The 21,596-nt window shown below is 42.6% G+C and overlaps 1 protein-coding gene across 1 annotated transcript in view; it reads right to left on the bottom strand.

Annotated features, from left to right (window-relative positions):
• The window catches only part of LOC125465555 (uncharacterized), a 79,533-nt gene that overhangs the window by 23,376 nt on the left and 34,561 nt on the right, over positions 1–21,596 (bottom strand). The window contains exons 2-3 of the mRNA XM_048559201.2: positions 19,686–19,872; positions 16,118–16,349 (exon numbers count right to left, since the gene is read on the bottom strand). Of these exons, the coding sequence (XP_048415158.2) occupies positions 16,118–16,349; positions 19,686–19,872 (419 nt within the window). The remainder of the gene's footprint in view (positions 1–16,117; positions 16,350–19,685; positions 19,873–21,596) is intronic.

The raw sequence follows: 21,596 nt of genomic DNA, 5'->3' as shown, positions 1-21,596 counted from the left end.
GAATTCTAATAACGATTGGTTGAGTATCAATTTTGGAGTGCTGTATCGAGGACTTCTCTCCGGGAGCTCCAGTGAGTTTTCTCATGCTATTCTCTGCAGCACATCCCATTACGTATGCACCATGGCTCTAAGATAACCCACCCGGGCTATTGCGCACTTCTTAATAAAGGAAGTCCTTGCTATTGCGGAGACTACCCTGTTTAAAGTCAAACACTGTCAGCCAGGAGCTGAGATCCCCTCTTATTCCTTTACACTCCAATGAATGCAGTCCTAACCAAACCAATCTCTCTCAATCGGTTCAACAAAGTTGGCAGAATTCAAGAAACAAGTGTAAACCTATCCTCCAGGCTCTTGCGCTGAATCTATAGAAATATCCATGACACTCTCAAAGTCGCTGAGCTGCTCCAGGCTTCGTGGGGGCAAAATGAGGAGAGCAGAAATGCTTTTATAATACCCTGTATGTGTCCCTGAAGGAGTCAAACATACAGTCTACACCAGAAATGCCTGGTTGTTAACAAACTACATGGAGGATGACTGTTTCAGAGAGCACAGATTAAATTGACAGACTCTGTCAGGATGGTGAAATTGAGACATGGGAGGGGGTGCCTCCAAACAACTCATAGACTAGTCCTTCAAGGTCTACCTGCCCTGGTTATAACAGAGTCTGGAAATCTTGCATCAGACCTACAGCCATCTCAGAACTGATTAAATCAGAGTGCAAGTCATCCCCGATCCAGATGGGCTGCTTAAGAAAAAGAAGCCCTTTTCCCCCCACTTTGTTTCTCCATTCCATGTGACCTTCCCACTTCATAGCTAGGTTTGTTGCATGGTTTCCTAACCCGGGTCATTCTTTCATTCTCAGTAATGTAAAGCACCTTACATTCTCACCTTCCTACCTTCTCCCTAAAGCTAGCCATATTTTTAGACCCAATCCCAGTCTGTTGCCTCTGGATCTAAACTCTTCCCAAAACATGTCAATGTCCAGGGTTCTGAGGAAGGGTCACCGGACCCAAAACTCTGATTTTTTTTCCTTCACAGATGCTGCCAGACCTGCTGAGCTTTTCCAGCAACTTCTGCTTTTGTTCCTGATTTACAGCATCCGCAGCTCTTTCAGTTTTTATATCAATGTCCTTGCAGTTTTGGACAATAGTCCTTTCATTCAATAAAATGTCTTAATAAAAATAAAAGAAAGCAAACAAACAGATAATCAGAATGTTCATTAAATAATAACTAATTGTTGTTCAGGGTACAAGCTAATCGTATGGATAAGGGACACTTTTGTTTCTTGATAAAGGCTCGCATGTCCTGACAAGTTGAGTGTACCTTTTAAACGAGACAATAAATTAATCATCAATTGTTAGGTCATTTTGACCTCTGTTGCACATAAATATTTCCAATATCACTTCCTGACCAATATCTTTGAAAGATCTATACACGCCTTCTATGTTTTCAATTTCTGGTTGAGGAACTGACAAAGGAATGTGTCTTCAATTTGAACAGTTTCTTCCATTCCACTGTTGATCTGAAGATTGACAACTTAGTGTGGCTGCAGTGTAAATCACAACGCAAGCCTGCATTTTCACAGCATAACTGAGCAGCAAGGTCAATGATTACTTGAGAATAATGTATCATTCTTCAACATTCTGCTTCATGCCAACTGGTAAGGCATGTTTTCCCTTCTCTCCCTTTCTGCTGAGGTTCGACTGGGTCAGAAAAGGACCAGTGATTACAAATGCTCTGCTTTTGTATTCACTCTCAGTGAGAAGGTAATATACACACAATGAGCACATCTGATGTATCCACGTATGAAACTTGTTCAGACAGCCACAAGGGGAGGTGATGGTATAGTAGGTTCCCGATCCAGAGACTCGGTATAATGATCCGAGGACATGGGCTAAAATCCTCCCATGCCAAAGAAATTCAGACAAAATCTGAAATTAAAAAACCAGGTGAGTGTTGACTTTGTAACCAGTGTCAATCATTGTTTACAACCCAGTTCATTAATGTCCTTTAGCTAAGGAATTCTTCTACTGTGGCCTGGCTTGGTCTACCTGTGACTCCAGACCCACTGTAACATGATTGTCTTTGAACTGCCCTTCGGGCAATTACAGTCAGAGAGTCACATGCACGGAGACAAATCCTTTGGTCCAACCAGTTCATGCTGACCATAATCTCAAATTAAATGAGTCCCACCTGCCTGTGCTAGTCCTATATCCCTTCAAACCTTTCCAATTCATGAGCTTATCCAAGTGCCTTTTAAAATGTAACTGTACCCGCATCCGCCATTTCCTCTGGAACTCCATTCCACATACACAGCACCCTCAGTTGCCCCTCATGTCCTTTTTAATCTTTCTCTTCTCACCTCAAAAATATGACCTCCGGGACGTGAAATCCACCACCCTAAGGAACAGACCTCTGCTATTCACCTTACCTACATCCCTCATGATTTTAAAAGCCTCTATAAGCTCACTCTTACATAGCAACGAAAGACATCCCAGCCTATCCAGCCTCTGCTTAGAACTCAAACCTGGCAACATCCTGGTAAATCTCTTCTGAACAGTCCCCAGTTTAATCATATCCTTCCTGTAACAGGGTGACCAGAACTAGGCACACTACTCCAGAAGAGGCCTCAGCTAGTAACACCCACATCCATGAACAATAAACTAAAATATACAGACAGACTAGATCACACATCTCAAGCAAGTTCACTACAAGACCAGTCCAATGAAACTCAGTTGGTTTGGAATTACGGCAGCAACATCATTTTATAAAATGCTTTTATGGAAAAGAAGATCCCAAAGCTTTTGGCAGCAAAGTTAGGAAATACAGTTTGAAACCAAGTCACATTAAATGTTATTAAGGCAGCAAAGCAAAGGTTTGGTCACAGAGGTCCACCTTCGGAGAGGACAGAGTGGTAAAAAGGCAGAGATTACGGTAGGGAATTTCATAACTCAGAACCTTGATTGCCGAAGCCATCAGCAAAGTTGCAGTTAAAAGTGAACATGTTTAAGAGGCTGAAAAAGCACGAGTACAGATATCTCAGAGGGTTGCACAGCTCAGAGCAATGGCGGAGATAGCGAGGGGTAAGGCCACGGTGGAGCTTGAGAACAAGGATGACAATTTTCAAATCAGGAAGTTGCTTAACTGGGAGGCAGTACAGGTCAACAAGAAGAAAGGTGATAAGTGAGCACTTGATTGGTGGGTAATACTCTATCCTTGGATTTGAAGGTTATGAGTTCACACCACATCTCAGCAGTGGAGATCAGCATTGCTAAACAATGCACTGTCATCATACAGGTGAAGCATGAAACTAACAAGTCTATCAGCTCTTTGTGGGGTCATTAAGATACTTTACTATGATACTTGCATTTATATTGTTTTGGCTATCAAACATCACTAAAAATACAGGGTAATTCGTTATTGATGTCACCGCTTTTCCTTTGCCTCAGTAAATGCCTTTGGGGCAGCACAGTGGCTCAGGGGTTAACACTGCAGCCTCACAGCGCCAGAGACGCAGGTTCAATTCCACCCTCAGGTGACTGTGTGGAGTTTGCACATTCTCCCCGTGTCTGTGTGGATTTCCTCTGGGTGCTCCAGTTTTCTCCCACAATTCAAAGATGTGCAGACTAGGTGAGTTGGCCATGGGAAATTGCCCATAGTGTTCAGGAATGCGTAGATTAGACAGATGGTCTGTGTGGGATGCTCTGAGTGTCAGTGTGGACTTGTTAGGCCAAAGGGCCAGTTTCCACACCGTAGGGAATCTACGATCAATGAACTACTATTCTCCAAATGTCATTCACTTTATCGAATAATTTGCATTGCTTTTGTTAACTGGTAGCTTAGGAACAGAAATAGGCCATTCAGCCCCTCCATCCCTATTCAATTTGAGTTTTGATCTCCCTGTTTTAGGAAGGATATTATTAAGCTGGAGAGAGTTCAGAAAAGGTTTACCAGCAAGTTACTGGGAATGGAGAACGTGAGTTATAAGGAGAGGCTGGATAGGCTGGGCTTTTTTCTGAGACAACAGGTGTTAACTACTGAGCCAGAAATGTAGGAGGTTCAGGGATGACCTTACAGAGATTTTAAAAACCATGAGGGGTATAGATGAAGTGAACGGCAAGTGTAATTACCCGAGGGTAGATTTCAAGACTAGGAGACACATTTTTAAGGTGAGAGGAGAAAGATTTAAGAACAGCATGAGGGGCAACTTTTTTTTTGACAGAGTGGTTCATGTGCGGAATGAACTTTCAAAGGGAGTGACGGGTGCAGGTACAGTTATAATGTTTAAAAGACATTTAGATAAGTACATGAATAAGTAATGTTTGGAGGGATATGGGCCAGAGCAGGCAGGTGAGGCTAGTTTAGTTTGGGATTTCATGTTCAGCATAGACTGGCTGAGCCAAAGGGTCTGTTTCTGTGCTGTATGCCTCTATTATGCACAGTCATCTCTTCCTCTAAGCTCCAATGGATATAAGCTAGTTAGATAACACTTGGAATATTGGACACAGTTCTGGTCACCACACTACCAGAAGGATGTGGATGCTTTGGAGAGGGCACAGAAAAGGTTTAACAGGATGTTGCCTGGTATGAAGGACTTAAGCTATGAAGAAAGGTTGCATAGACTGGGTTTGTTTTCACTGGGATATAGGACGTTAAGGGCCAGCCTAATACAAGTTTATAAAATTGCAAATGGCACAGATAGAAGTGGAAAGCAGCAGCGAGAGCAAGCCGGTGAGGCAGCCCAGAGCAGGATTCTGGTGGAGGCATGGGGAGGGCTGGAAAGCCCGGAGCAGGACACTGGTGGAGGCATGGGGAGGGCTGGAAAGCCCGGAGCGGGACTCTGGCGGAGGCATGGGGGGGGTGCTGGAAAGCCCGGAGCGGGACTGCACTAGTGAAAAGGAAAGTTGGGCTCTCAATGTTTTTATTTGCCTTGTTCTAAGTTAACGATAATGGCACCTTGTACGTACATCGAAGTTACACACTCCACTATGTTTTTACATTGAATACACAGGACAATAAAGGATTCAATTCAACTTGGAATGTACAAGGCTTTTTCCCAGGGTGGAGGGGTCAATTATCAGGGGACACAACTTCAAGGTGCGAGAAGGGAAGTTTAAAAGAGATGATTGAGGCAAGGTTTTCACACACAGAGTGATGAGTGCCTGGAACGCACTGCCAGGGGGAGGAGGTGGAAGCAGACGCAATAGCAGCATTTAAGAACTACCCGGATGAATCCATAAATAGGAAGGGAATAGAGAACCTGTAAGTGAGGACAGTTTCAGTACGGAAGGGCCAAATGTGACAGTATTGGCTTAGAGGGCCAAAGGGCCTGTTCCTGTGCTGTATTCTTTGTTCTTTATTCTAGTCTGACCAACTTTTCCCTCAGCTATCAACTGCAGCCATTAGTCTAATTAGCCATTACCTGAACAGCTTCCTTATGTAAGGTGACCAATACTGTGCACTGTCCTCTTGATATGGCCTCACCAGTGCTCTGTATAACCAGGGCATTATCTCTTTATTTTTATCTTCAATTACCCTCATAATAAATGAAAGCATTCTATTTGTTTTCTAAATTACTTGCTGGTACGGTCACCAAATTTCCTAATGTCATAAAGTTTGTACAAAAAGACGTTGTGAAGAGGACACAAGGAGGCTGGAAAGAGGATTACATCCATACTAAGTAAGTGGACAAAGTTCTGGCAAATAGAGTGTAACATGGGAAAGTATGAAGTTGTGCACTTTGATAGCAATAATAAAAAGTATATTATCTATATAGAGAGCGCATGCAGAGCTCTGAGATGCAGAGGGATATTGGTGCATGAATTACAAAAGACTAACATGCAGGTAGAGCAAGTAATTAGGAAAGCTCATAGAATGTTATTACTGATTGTGAAAGGGAGTGAATGGAAAAGTAAGGAGATTACTTCAAGCAAACAGAACATTGATGAGACTAAACCTGGAGTTCTTTATTATGCATAGTATTGGACACCATTTTAAGGATGGTTGTAAATGTGTTCAAAGAAATCAAAGAAGGTTCACTGGGCTAATGGACTGTTTTATGAGCAAAGATTGGACAGGCTGGGTTTGTTTTCATTGGTCTTTAGAAAAGTATGGTGTAATTGGAAAGGAACTTACAAGATCCTAAGAGGTCTTGGTAGAATCACTGTAGGAAGAGCACAGTGGCTCAGTAGTTAACACCTGTTGTCTCAGAGCACCCAGGGACCCAGGTTCGATTGCACTCTCTGTGTGGAGTCTGCACATTCTCTATGGGTTTCCTTCGGGTACTCTGGTTTCCTCCTACAGTCCAAAGATAAACAGATTAGGTGGATTGGCCATGTTAAATTGCCCAGAGTGTGCAGTCTAGATGGAAATGCAAGGGGATGGGGGGGTGGATTGATCTTCAGGGGGTTAGTATGGCGTTGATGGGCTGAATGGCCGAATTCCACCTGTAGCGATTCTATGGTAGACATTTCCACTTGAGGGATCACCTAGCACTATTTGTTACTGTTGAAAAATAAGGGGTCACCTACTTAGAGAGATAAGGAGAAAAGAGAGTTCTGTGTCTTTAGAATGCTCTTCCTCAAAAAGCCGAGCATTTGGATAATTTTAAAGCACAGGTAGATAAGTGGGAGATAGCAAGAGTAAGTTGGACTAAGGAGTGTATCTTACTGAATGCCTGCCAGTTGGCCTGCTCAGGTTCCTAATTCTGCCATTAAACCAGATCAAAGCTGGTTATTACTTGCATTGAGCTGCCTGGGGGTTATATGTCCTTGCACCTTTTCCTAACAGGTATCTGTCAATTTTCCTGTGTTATACATGACTCTAATGAGGAAAGACAAAAGAACAAAAAGCAAAGAACTGTGGATGTTGGAAATCCAAGACAAGAACAGAAATTGCTGGGGAAACTCAACTGTAGAGAGAAAAATATTCACTTTTTGGGGTCCGGCGATCCTTCTTCAAAAAGTTCTGAAGAGGTTCTGTTAAGGACAAAAGAACCATGGCCCCATCAGGTCCAGGAACATTACTCGATATTGAACAAATGGAAGCGGTGCACATAGCAGCCCTCGGTTAAGCTATCTACTTCCTCTCTCCATGAGATCGCTTTCAGTTTGACTCCCACTAGGTCAGAGACTATGCTAACAGTGTGAATCTACAGTAAAGTATGTACCCCTACCCTGTCTCACGAGACACAAGTTACCCTTTGAATTGGCAACAACCATCTCTGTGGCATTACTATGGAAGCATAAACAATCCATGCCACAACATTATAATCTTTGTGACCCAGATTGGAGTAATTCAATCTTACATTCAGCTGGGTCAGAACGATAACTGAGGAATTTCTTGCAACATTCTATGGATTAGACTACTTCAATCAGCATGATGCAGTCAATGCCAAGATATTACTTGACCCAAGGCAAATCGTAACATAGACAATAGAAACATCAAGAATGTTGCTAGATTTATGCTGCAGTCTTGGCAACTGGCCCTTCAGCTGCTGCTCAGCCTCAAGCCTTCATCCAGTTTGACCTTCACCCAACAGTATCATGGCCCCAACAGAGCTGCTCATATTCCTGGTGTTAACTTCTCGTGTTGGTCATTGATTTAACAACCCTTTGTTGAAAGACATATTTAATTCCAAAGACAATAATTCAAGCAAGGTAGGTGTTTACTCTGCAATTTTACTCCTGTAAATCTGAAGCCAGCTCCAGAATAAATGCATTGGGGTTTAAATGCCTTCATAGAGGGGATTAGTGGACAGACAGGAAAGGAATGGCTTCATTTACTTCAATCACAATGACTGATATCAGGAAAGATGATTCATATCTCCTATACAATATGGGAGATATGGCATTCCTACTCAATTCAAGGCATTACAACAGAAAGTGTCAAAATGAAAAGAAATGTAAAAGGACGTCAGGGCACGAATGAAGAAATGTGCATTTCTTAACTGCATCAAAGTGAGCTACTAAAACGTGGGAGAAAACAACCCACAGATAAATAGACACAAGAAGCAAAATCTGTCTGGGAAGGGAATTCCCACCAGAAATTCTAACACGTAGATTTTTAGAAAATATCCTGAAGACTAATTTAGTATTTTATCTTGTCTGAAATTTCGGCCAGTAGTTTCAAGGGTATTCATGAATTAATGAGAAAGGGCGAGGTAACAAAACAGAGCACCTTTATGGTGAATAATAGCGACAACAAGGAACAGAGTGTGCAAGAAAAAATTTATCAAGATGGCAGAACATGGAAAAGAGCTCTTTATCAAAATGCATGCAGCATTTATAATTATACAGATGAACTGACAGTACAAATTTAAACAAAATATATGATAGGTATTGCATACACACGGTTGCAAATTAACCAATTTCCTAACATTTCAGAAAAATAGGAAGAAGGTTGAAGAGCTCCACTAATGAAGAGATTGTCACAATAATGAGAAATCTTCCTGGCTCAGAAGATGATTAAACCATTTGGGTTGAGATAAGCAGCAAGGGAAAAATTCACAGGTAAGAACAGTTTATAGGTCCCCGGACAGTCGATAAACTGTAAAACAAAGAAGATGCTCCAAGGAGTAATGATTCCTGTTAGATACTTAGTAGAACAGAGTCATTGAAATTAAATACTGTGGAATTCAGAACAAATCAGAATTCTTATTGAATGGCCAAGGAAGGTTGAAGGGCAAAATGGTTTTCAATTGCTCCTAATTCATATGCTTGCATGCAATAATGAGAACTTATAAAAAAGTCACTGCCGTGGTAAAGGGTAATATGCTTATTCACACAGATTAGATAAATCTAATTGGCAAAGTGGCTATGTGGGCACATTTAGAAATTTCATGCAGGACAATTTCCTTGAAAAAAAATGCTCTACAGACAGGCAGGGTCAGGTAATTTTTAAACTTACATTATACCAGGAGATTACTAATTAATTAAGTCTCATAGGAAGGGAACCTTGAAGCAAGTGTGATTTTAACATGATAAAACTTCACATGAGAGAGGCAGGAGTCTGAAACTAGTGCCTTAAACTCAAATAAAGAAAGTTACAAAGGTATGGAAGAGTTAGTGGACTGGGAAAATAGAAAACAGTATGAGACAGTAGGGAAGCAATGGCAGATATCTTAGGAAATAAACTTTCAACAAAGATATATTTCACTGAGAAAGAGAAACTCTGCACAATGATGGGACAATTCCTGTCTACCTACTAATCAAATTAAGGATGGTATTAAATTGAATTGAATGCAAAAGTGAACAGTGCTGCAAAGATCAATGGTAGCCAGAAGATTGAATAATGTTTAAAAACATGAAGAATTAAAATGTAGAAATTGGGAAACTAACAAAACAAAAACAGTTCTGAACCCTTGCATTGAGCAGGATAAATGCAAGGAAGCCAAATTTCAAGTGGTCATAACAATTTACACCAAAGGAGATAATAAAATGTGAGGCTGGATGAACACAGCAGGCCCAGCAGCATCTCAGGAGCACAAAAGCTGACGTTTCGGGCCTATACCCTTCATCAGATAAGGGGATGGGGTGAGGGTTCTGGAATAAATAGGGAGAGAGGGGGAGGCGGACCAAAGATGGAGAGAAAAGAAGATAGGTGGAGAGGAGAGTATAGGTGGGGAGGTACGGAGGGGATAGGTCAGTCCAGGGAAGATGGACAGGTCAAGGAGGTGGGATGAGGTTAGTAGGTAGGAGATGGAGGTGCGGCTTGGGGTGGGAGGAAGGGATGGGTGAGAGGAAGAACAGGTTAGGGAGGCAGAGACAGGCTGGACTGGTTTTGGGATGCAGTGGGTGGAGGGGAAGAGCTGGGCTGATTTTGGGATGTGGTGGGGGAAGGGGAGATTTTGAAACTGGTGAAGTCCACATTGATACCATTGGGCTGCAGGGTTCCCAAGCGGAATATGAGTTGCTGTTCCTGCAACCTTTGGGTGGCATCATTGTGGCACTGCAGGAGGCCCATGATGGGCATGTCATCTAAAGAATGGGAGGGGGAGTGGAAATGGTTTGTGACTGGGAGGTGCAGTTGTTTATTGCGAACCGAGCGGAGGTGTTCTGCAAAGCGGTCCCCAAGCCTCTGCTTGGTTTCCCCAATGTAGAGGTAGCCGCACCGGGTACAGTGGATGCAGTATACCACATTGGCAGATGTGCAGGTGAACCTCTGCTTAATATGGAAAGTCATCTTGGGGCCTGGGATAGGGGTGAGGGAGGAGGTGTGGGGGCAAGTTTAGCATTTCCTGCGATTGCAGGGGAAGGTGCCGGGTGTGGTGGGGTTGGAGGGGAGTGTGGAGTGAACAAGGGAGTCACGGAGAGAGTGGTTTCTCCGGAAAGCAGACAAGGGTGGGGATGGAAAAATGTCTTGGGTGGTGGGGTCGGATTGTAGATGGCGGAAGTGTCGGAGGATGATGTGTAGATGGCGGAAGTGTCGGAGACACTTCCCCCACCGCATCCCAAAACCAGCCCAGTTTGTCCCCTCCCCCACTGCACCACACAACCAGCCCAGCTCTTACCCTCCACCCACTGCATCCCAAAACCAGTCCAGCCTGTCTCTGCCTCTCATCCATCCCTTCCTCCCACCCCAAGCCGCACCTGCATCTCCTACCTACTAACCTCATCCCACCTCCTTGACCTGTCCATCTTCCCTGGACTGACCTATCCCCTCCCTATCTCCCCACCTATACTCTCCTCTCCACCTATCTTCTTTTCTCTCCATCTTTGGTCCGCCTCCCCCTCTCTCCCTATTTTTTCCAGAACCCTCTCCCCATCCCCCTCTCTGATGAAGGGTCTAGGCCCGAAATGTCAGCTTTTGTGTTCCTGAGATGCTGCTGGGCCTGCTGTGTTCATCCAGCCTCACATTTTATTATCTTGGATTCTTCAGCATCTGCAGTTCCCATTATCACTACACCAAAGGAGAGAAGGGTGTTCATTTACGTTTGCTAGAGGTAGCATACATTTTCTGACAATATAAAGAATACATTTATGCCTCAGGCTTTTTTTTTAAATTATCCAGGGATTTGAGATGATCCGAGGCTGGAGGCAAGAGACAGGAAAGGAGCAGAGATCTCGTTCGGTATTTATTTTTGACCTCCAAATGGTAGGGAGGAAGCAGAAGAGAGCATTTACTGGTAGATTATAGAAACCTGAAGCTAATACTCAACAGTCAACAATGGCTTTTTCAAGGGTAAGTCATGACTGACAAATTTGGTTAAGTTCTTTGACGAGGTGATGCAGGCAGTTGGATGAGGGAGGTGTTATGGATGTTGTATACTGAGACTTTCAGAAAGTCACATGGCAGGTTGGTTAGCAAATTAGAAATGTTTAAGATTCTTGGGGCCTTGGCATCATGGATTAGAAGTTGGCTAAAAGATACGAAACAGAGTGTAAGCACAGATGGGCATTTCTCAGGATAGAGATGACCAAGGTGAATAAGGGGTAATGGAGGTGCCGTGAATTTGGACTTCCTAAAGGTATTCAATAAAAAGGTTATTGCACAAGATACACATACATTGTTGTGATTAATATCTCAGTATATCCATGGCTATATTATTGATTAACTAATAGGAAACAGGGAGTGGGAATAAATGGTTGTTTATCAGGTTGATCAACTGTAACTGGTGGAGTGCCACAGAGATCACTGCTGGCTCCTCAACTATTGAAATTTTTATTAGTGACTTGTTTTTTGATCTATTGTAGCCAAACGTGCTGAGGCTAGGAGTTCTGCAGTGAGTAACTCACCTGACTCCCCAGAGTCTGTCTACCAACTACAAGGTACAGTTAGGATTGTGATAGAATACCCTCCACTTGCCTTGTTTTATATGTTATGGATGCACATTCCTAGTATCGAAGCTCATCTGCAGAGCATCAGCCTTCCACTTCCTCATGAACAGACAGCTTGCAGTTCTAAAATGCATTTTGTAATACTACAACAGGTGTGCATTAGACACATTATTTTCTGCAGTTTCTGGTCAACGGCATTGAAATCAAAACCAGGCTCTCTCACACTACATCTACACTCTGGTGAGGTCACACCTGGGAGTATGGTGTACAGTTTTGGTCTCCTTACTTGAGAAAGAATGAACTAGTACCGGAGGGAGTGCAGAGGAGGTTCACTAAGTTGATTCCAGAGTTGAGAGGGTTGGCTCATGAGGAGAGATTGAGCAGACTGGGATTATACTCATTGAAATTTAGAAGAATAAGTTGCGAGGGGAAGGGGGAATCGTATAGAAACATATAAAATTATGAAGGGAATAGATAAGATAGAAGCAAGCTGTTTCCACCAGTGGTTGAAACTAGAACGTGGGGAGATAGCTTCAAATTAAAGGGAAGCAGGTTTAGGACTGAGTTGAGAAGAAACTTCTTCACCCAAAGGGCAGTGAATTTTTGGAACTCCCCACCCAGAGAAGCAGTTGAGCCTAAATTGTTAAATGTTTTTAGGGCAAAGATTGATAGATCTTTGAACAGTAAAGGAATTAAGGGTTATGGAGAATGGGCAGGTAAGTGGAGTTGAGTCCATGAAAAGGTTAACTATGATCTTAGTGAATGTCAGAGCAGGCTCAAGAGGCCTGTTTTGCATGTTCTTACTAAAAGATGACAAGCAAGCAGTCCCCAGAGGTAGTCTTGACACCCAATGTTACTTAAACACCCTAACCACATTACATCCAACTCCCTAACCATTCCTTGACCCTTCAATCAACCACCAGAATACTATTATTCTACAGGTTTATTGTAAAACCTGTGTGTCTCGTTTGGATTAGGAATTTTCTAAATAATTATCTTGTAAGTAAATGTTATTCTTGCATTCCTAGCTATTTTTGTTAAAATCCTTCAGAAAAGTAGCCAACTCCATTTTAAAATCCAAACTCTTAAACTTATTCAAATACACATAGATGTAAATCATACACTTTTTGTCACAGTATACATTAAGGTCAAGAGTCTACTGTTGTTGGATAATGACTTATGCTTTTATTAAGAAATATTTATGGATATTGGCGCTATGTTGTAGAAGGATCAAGACCTACATATTTTAATATCTTACATTGTGAAGATTCAACTCTAGTCCACACTTTCACCAGCTGGCTGTCATAATTAATAAATAATGTTGAGAGCTTGAATTGTGTGAATGCATGGGCTGAAGAATAATGGGTAAAATCATGGGGTTGGAGTTGGGTAGGAGGGTTAAACCACAACAAACTTTGTTTTAACTGGTACCTTACGAACTGGCACTCTTGGTAAACTAGCAAAATCATATACTTCAAATACCAGGTGTCTCCTGTATTATCACAATCTCTGCGATATTCAAATAATCAGTAGAGGGTGCAAGTGAGAAGGCTCCATATCGTTAAGTTTTATTTAAGGCAAACTTGCGTTGTTATTCAAATGACTCATGTTGTAAATCAAGTAAAACTGTGACGTGTGTATCTCCACGTTACATTTCTATTATTTGGTTGTGTTTTTACATTATTTATGTGGACCTCTTGATTATCCGGAGCATTTGATCAACTGGAACACTGTTGGTCCCATAGTCATCAGTTCATAGAAAGTTTGCTTTTGACAAATCTGTTTCCTGACCCAAACTCACCTCACAACTCAAACTGTCAAGCTTCAGGTAAAACTTGAAATGGGTGGATGACTAAGCAGCCTGATCCAAAGAGATGAACAGCATATTTAAAAGTGAGGATCACATTGACAAAACAGCTCTTGGGCTTTTACACTTGCTGGCCAGATTTCCAAAACTATGGGGAAAATCAGCACTTTCCATTAAGTGAGGATGGGAGGGGTCGGGGGATAAACGCTTCCCATGCTTTCCCCTGAATCATAGCGCCCGAGTGAAAGTTGGGAATTCCTCACCCCAACAGCACTCTTCCTACTGAAGTCATGAAGCTCTCTTCTTTCCTCCAACTCTGATCAAAACACAAAACACAACCAGGTCCAGAGCTGAGCAATGTCCCACCAAAAAGCCAATCGCAGCTTTCTTTTCATTGCCATCTGCTGGGTATCAGGTTTGGGAGAAGAGGGCATCTATGAAGAAATTCACTGAACAAAAGGAAGCATTTACAGTTTCTAATGTTCAAGGCATTGGTTTCTTTCCATTTATCACAGGCTTAAAAACTAGTGCACAAAGGAAAACATTCCCATTGATCAACAATTAAAAACAGGAAACTACAACCTGCCAAAGTCCAGATGGGAGACCCAGGAATATATGATTAATTTACTACTTCTCTCCAATTTCCTTCCCCTGAATATTTTCTAGAAGTATTTTTCCTTCCATATTGATCAAATTTAATGGGCTACATGAAGAAATAGTTTGTGTTGGAGACTGTTCTGTTGATGCCAGCTGAGAAAAAGGGCCACAACTGATATTTATGTTGTAATTTACCACAGTGGCAATAACTTTTTATCATGCTCTATCAAATCAAGCAGAGATGGTTAACATACAACCAATACTATTGTTATTGTTCACTTAGCAATCCATTTAACAATTCAGTTGGTCAACAAGCCATATTTTGATAGAGTGCTCATTGGGTCCCTTTCCAAAATCAATAAAACACTCGGAAGCTCACAACATATGCCCCATGAGCGAAAGTAAATCTGAACATGGGAGTTACATTTTTATTCGAAAGCAAGAATTAATTTAAATGACTCAGATACAGTCAAAGGTAAAATCCAGACCTTAAAAGAGCAAGGTCTTGTTTCATGCATGGTCTGACTTAATTAGAGAAAGAAAGACCACAGGTGACCCCAAAGTGGATAACAGCCAATGAAGTACTTTCTAAGTGTAGTCACTGTAGTAACATGGGAAATATATCAGTCAATTTGCACACAGGAAACTTGTGCACATAGTAATGTGACAATGGCCCAGTATTGACCTAGATTTTCCAATCACCATCAGAAAAGATAGCTATTTAGCTGTCAACAATTTTTCTGGCCAGATTTCTAAGTCTGGCCTGTCCCAAATGCATCCATCAGTGGAAACCAGAGAGAACTCTACTCAGAGCAGGAGAGGCATTGCAGGGAAAGACACAGTTCTACAGCATTTATGGCCAAACTTTCGGCATTATTCTGATGGAAGATCCCACAGCCACTTTGACTGAGGAAAGGTAAGGATGCAAGATGAATGAGGGACAAGTGGGTAGGTAAGGGGCTACTGAATAAGCATGTAGGATGCCAGTTGGGTCAGAGGCAGGCTGCCAGGTTGGTCATCAGGATAGGGTGGCAGGTAGAAGAGAGGCAAGGGTGAGTGAGGTGGCAGATTGTCACGTGGATGTGTTAACAAAATGGTTAGTGATTGGGAGGGGTGATAGGTGCAGAGTGAATGCATCAGGTGTGTAGGATAAGGCAGCAGTGGTCAAGGATGTAGTTGAGCAGGGGACGAGTGATGAGTGAGGCTTCAATCTGATAGTTACCTCGGAAATTCAGTGCCACAACGATACTGTGACATCAACTGAGGAGTAAATACTTGACCTTACTACATGTTACCTGGGACACCTTTGGAATAATGCCACTGCGTATTTTGCATCCACTTTAGAGGGCAGATGTGGGCTGAGTTAAACATCTGTTCACCAACGCTGCAGCACACCCACAGTACTGCACTGAGGGGGTTGGCTCAAATTTCAAGTGGATTTGACCCCACAACTTTCAATCTGAGTGTTCCAGCGGCCGAGCCACACTGATTCTTTGAAAGATAGCATACAACAGAACCCAAAAATTGCTCCTACTTTTATTCATTCTATTTGAACCTCTCCCCCACATGTACTCCATTTTCTGCTCTTCACATGCCTGAAGTAAAGGGTAGGCATTGCAGGGGCATCAGTAAATGCCACTCAGGTTACAGATATCGATGAGCCTTTTGTGTGAATCACTTTCTGATTTGGGAGGGGAGGCAGGGAACAGGCGCCTATTCCAATTTGTTCACATTGTCCAATATTTACAACACATACACAGGCCATTTGGCCCAACAGACCTGTTCAGGTGTTTATGCTAATGGAGGCCCTTTGACTTCCTCCACCACATTCCAGACACTTACAAAGTAACTTTGCTGACAAAGTGAATATCTGTGTGCTCGCATGTTCTTGGCTCATGTCAAGAGTTGGAGCATGGAACAGAGGAATGCTGCTTACCTGCTTCATCCACACCCAGAGCGGCGACCAGCTTGCGGAGCATGTGCCCGGAGCTCGGTTGCTCCAAGAGCTTCCTGCAGCCAGACTCGCAGATAGCAATCCTTGCCAATACCAGGACAGCATTGCTGGCTGCCCACTCATTCACAGTGTCCAGCAGAGCAGTTACATTGACCAGTACCTCCTCCAGGTGAGGGTCATTCAGTAGCCACTGTCGGCCTTCATTGGTCTCAACCTGAAACATAAAAACAACATTTTAAATGCTTTTGTTTCTCTTTTGAGATTACTGATGTCAGATAAATGGTGCAGAAACGGGCCATTCAGCCCCAATTGTCTGTGCATGTTCAGTATGAGCTTTCGCCCATCAGCCATCATCTGATTCTAGCACATCCTAACGTTAGCAAGTTTTGAGAAGATTTGTAGCTCAGGTTGAGGTTCTGGATGTGAGTTTCCTTGCTGAGCTGGAAGGTTAGTTTTCAGACATTTCGTCACCATTCTAGGTAACATCATCAGTGAGCCTCTGACAAAGCACTGGTGTTATGTCCCGCTTTCTATTTATCTGGTTAGGTTTCCTTGAGTTGGTGAATGACGCAGGAAATGACTTCACCAACCCAAGGAAACCTAACCAGATAAATAGAAAGCTGGACATAACACCAGCGCTTCGTCGGAGGCTCACTGATGATGTTACCTAGAATGGTGACGAAACGTCTGAAAACTAACCTTCCAGCTCAGCGAGCAAACTCACATCCATATCCTAACGTTCTATTCCCTTCACTACATATGCTAGTCGAACTGCCCATTCAACACACCCATACTATTCACCTCAACTATTCCCTGCGGTAGCAGCTTCTCATTTTTACCACATCTTGGGTAAAGAAATTTCTTTGGAATTCCCTGTTCAATCTCTTGGTGACTATCTTCTATTAATGGCCTCTAGTTTTGTTCTTCAAGTGGAACTGTTCTCTCTGTATTCATCCTTCAAAATCTTTTATAATTTTAAACTTAAGTCTAAAGTCACTCTCAAGCTACCCCACAGTCTTTTCTCCCCCCATGCTGTCAATCCTTTCCGCTACATAGAACCCACACATTTCTGGCATCATCCTTGTAAAGCTTTGTTTCCGCCCTCACCCCCCACCCCGGCCTCACCGACACACCTCTGCCTTTTCTCGAGCTAGTCTTCTTGTGTGGTCTGACCAAAGTTTGAAATAGATCTGCACAATTTCACTACTTTTCAATTTTGTCCATTTAAAATTGAAGTCTAGTGCCTGTTTTATTTTGTTTTAATTGCTAACTCGTGGCTCAAGTCTTAGTGATATTTGCCTTTATACACAAGGATCCCTTCGTTCCTGTACCCCACCAAGAGGCCCATTTCTAAATTGTAAGAGACTTCCATATTTTCCTACCAAAATATAAGACCTCACGTTTGTTGGACATTATTTGCCAATTCTTCAAGCTGCCCTATAATTTGTTGCAGTCATCAATATTGACAATCTCTTCTCCAACTGGCATTATCCCACAAATTTAAGAGCAGTTTTTTTTTCTGATCCCAAAGTGCAAATTGTTAATGTAAAATGTGACAAACCGTGGTCCCAGAAATGATCTCTGTGGAACAACACTCCAATCTTCTACCACCTTCTGCTTTCTGTCTCGATGCTAGCCAGCAATGTATTCTTCCATATCCGAACTTCGCACTTTCTCTGACCTGATTCATTGGTGATGAAGCATATTTACCCGCTTTTGTAATTAAACAGCATGAGCTGTGGTACAGATTTTGGTTAATGCAAGAGATTCCTACAACCGTCATGTCTCCACCATCCCTCTGGGCAGACTGCATCTGGAATAGTATATTGAGTCTGGGCATTGTATATTAGGGGAAGGCATAGTCACCGTGGGGGGGAGGTGGGGCATGGCACAGTTTCACTAGAATGAAACTCAAGATAAAAAGGTTAAATTGTGAGTATAGATGCATAGTCAGGAACTAGCTGCCCCCAGCGCAAACAGTTAGAGGATGAACAATGAAGGTGTTTAAGATGACTACATTTTCTTCAATTTTATTTTCGGAAGACTGAAGCCACTGTATTAGTCTCCTCTAATTTGGTGGGATGAACTCAGACTGGGTGGCCGCATTGCAAGTACCTCAGCTCTGTCCACAAGAATAATCCTAAGCTTCTGCTACCTTGCAATTTCAACAGACCATCTTGCTTTCACACTCACATTCCTGCTGCTGTTAGGCTGCTGCAATGATCTGGTGAAGACCAACACAAGCTGGAAGGACTGTACCTCATTCCTACAGCCATCAGGACTCAACACTGAGTTCAACAACTTCTGACCGTGAGCTCTGCCCTTCATTCCGTTTACACCCACCAGCCCCATGTTGCCCATTACCTACCAAGTGTCATGCTTGTATGGTTTTGCTCGAGGTACAGCTGATCTGTTTTCTGATATTAACATCTGTAATTAACATCCATATCCCTCCTTTCCACCATTAGCATTCCCTTTGCCTTTGCTCTGGGAAGCTTTTCCCTTCTGTTCCACTTACTCCTTGTTCCCCCTTTCTTCTATAGCTTTTCAATCCCCTTTCAGTTGTGATGGAGAGTCATCTTTGACTCAAAAGCATTAATTCTGCTTCTCTCCCACAGAAGTCTGGCTGAGTTTCTCCAGCATTTTCTGCTCCAGTTCAGATTTCCAGCCTTGTTTTAATTTTGAACCCTCCTGCCTAGCTCCTGACATCAATTTTCTTCCAGGCAATAGTATAAGATTAGATGACTCTGTTTAGAACATTGGTGGCAGTTTTGACCTTGAAATGAGTGCCTAACCAGGTATTCCCAACTTCACTGAGACCACCCATCCCACAACTTCACTCCTGCCCCACCTCGTCCGCAGTTGAAATACTCATTCTTCTTTAGACGTAAATATTTCAATGCCCTCCCAAGTGTTTTCCAGCATTCTACACTTCAACGTTTGAGGTCATGTAAAAACTCACAGCTTGTGCCTTACTTGGAACCAGGTCCTGAGACTCCATCACTCCTGTGCTTGTTGAACTGCATTACTGCCTGGTCAAGCAACAGCCGACTTTTAAAATTCTCATCCTTGTTTTCAAATCCCTCCTCAACCTCATCCTTTTCTGTCTCTGTAATGTCTTCGAGTCACACAAGCTTCCAAAGTATCCACCCATTTTTCTGAAGAAGGGTCTAGGCCTGAAACGTCAGCCTTCCTGCTCCTCTGATGCTGCTTGGCCTGCTGTGTCATCCAGCTCCACACCTTGTTATCAAAGATATCTACCCTGTTCTGGTCTGGCACATTAAGTACCCATGTATGTGTATGTAAATGGGCAAAAGTGTGAATAAATGTTGCGTGAGACAATTTTCTTATGTTGTTGAAGCAGACTAAATGTCGCTAAGACACTTGTCATTGGGAGTAGCCTATTATGATTACATTTAATTTATCATTTGCTGATCATCGTGTTCCACATTTTGCTGAGCTTTGTTTTAAAATATGTCATGCCAGTTTTGACTGGTGAGCCACAGGCTGGATATCCTGCCCAACACCTGCCATTGATGTTTGATCTTACCATGGTGCAGAGTGTCCCAGCAGCATTCATCACTGCTTCACTATCTGTCCACGTTAACATGGAATTCAGGTTGCCGAGAAGATTATCAGAATCCAGCAGCTGAGTCTGTGCCAATGTCACCAAACTCCGAGCGCCCACCTCATTTTCCGCAATTGTGCCCAGTATGTATGCCACATTACTGCAGAGGCTGCAAATTAGAACAGGGTAAATGATTAATACAGAAGGACACAAGAAATGGGAGTGCATGTAAGGCATATGAGCTGTCAATCTGAGGCACCATTCAGCAGGATCACGGCCAATCTTCTGCCTCAATGTCACTTTACTGTCAATTCTCTAAATTCCTTGATACCCCAACAGGCTAAAAATATTTTTAGCCAGTGTGGGATGTGGGTGTTTCTGGCTGTGCCAGTGTTTTATTACCCATCCCTAATTGCCCTTGAAGAGGTGGCGGTGTGCTGTCTTCTTGAACCGCCACAGTCCACATAATCTGGATAGACCCACAATGCTGTTAAGAAGACAATTCCAGGGTGTTGATGCAATGACACTGAAGGAACGGTGATATATTTCTACGACAGGACACGGAACTGTCTCAGGTATACTCAAACGTGGAGTATCCAAGCCTTTGGAGGCAGAAAAATTCCAAAGATTCACAAACCCTTTGAGTTGTGAAAACACAAAGATTCCCTTCTCATGTCAGTCCTAATGATATCTGCAAATATGTCCTGGAATCCCAGAATCCCTCAGCTTTGGAAAATAACCTCTCAGCGCTCCCCTCTCAAACCCCCTTCAGAATCTTGTGTTCCAGTGAGATTGCCTCTTATTCTCCAGAGAATGTAGACCCAGTTTACTCAGCCTCTCATGTTAGGTCCCAGAGATGAGGGAGTTGACCTATCTAGTGAACCTTTGTTGTATTAGCTCCAGTGCAAGTAAATCCTCCTCAAACGTGGAGATGACAACAACACACAAGATTCCCTGTGTGGTCTCACTAAGAACCAGGACAATCTGAATTCAGAGCAGGTCTATAGCCACTTGAATTTGCTTGATTCAATAAGATCATGGGTGATCTTTGATTCCTATCACATCGGCATGTTAGGCCGGTATTGCTGTCAATGAAAAATAGTGAACAAAAAGAAATGATGATGACATTTTAGAAAATTGGCAGCAAATAAATAGAAATTACATTTGGTAAATAATGCTGCTTATCGCAAGCATCAGGTGCAACAGGGTTCCAAGCTTCAACCTTCTATAGTTCATCGTTTTGTTGGTTTGTTCTTTAGAATCATTCCATGGAAAGATTAGCAACAGCTGACTGTAAATGGCTCAAACACTATTGTCAACATACACCATGCACCATATGAGCACCCAAGATGACTAGGTTGACTTTAATCACTGCCAGACCACTCTGCGCAAAGGTATGGCACCTTTTACAATATCAGGATGATTTAAATTTTTAAGAATGCTCAAACATTAAACGTGTGTACAAACACATCACAGTGTTTCACCCTGAATTTTCATGCACAAACACATCACAGTGTTTCACCCTGAATTCTGCAATAAAATGGCAACATTAAGCTGTTTAAAACATAGTGAGCTTTCATGAAGAGTGAAAACAGAGTTTGCTCAGCTGTAAAATGAAAAAAAAAGGAACTGCTCAAGTTGCCAATCCATCAGGATAGGACTGCAGTGTCCAAAAGGTGATGATTAATCTCTGGGACATCAACATGAAAATGACATGGAATTATTACAGACAGGTATCAGGCCCTGCAGCCCACCAGCCTCACACTGGTGTTTATTTTTGTTTTGTTCATTCGTGGGATGTGAACATGACCGGCTGGGCCAGGATTTATTCCCCACTGTTATTTACCATGGAGGTAAATGAATCACTGCAATATATTTGGTGCAAGTGTGGAC

This window comes from Stegostoma tigrinum, chromosome 29 (genome assembly GCF_030684315.1).
Source record: "Stegostoma tigrinum isolate sSteTig4 chromosome 29, sSteTig4.hap1, whole genome shotgun sequence".
In the NCBI taxonomy this organism is placed as follows: Eukaryota; Metazoa; Chordata; class Chondrichthyes; order Orectolobiformes; family Stegostomatidae; genus Stegostoma; species Stegostoma tigrinum.
The sequence above is the reverse complement of the archived record's forward strand: the minus strand, read 5'-3'. Positions and strand labels throughout refer to the sequence as shown.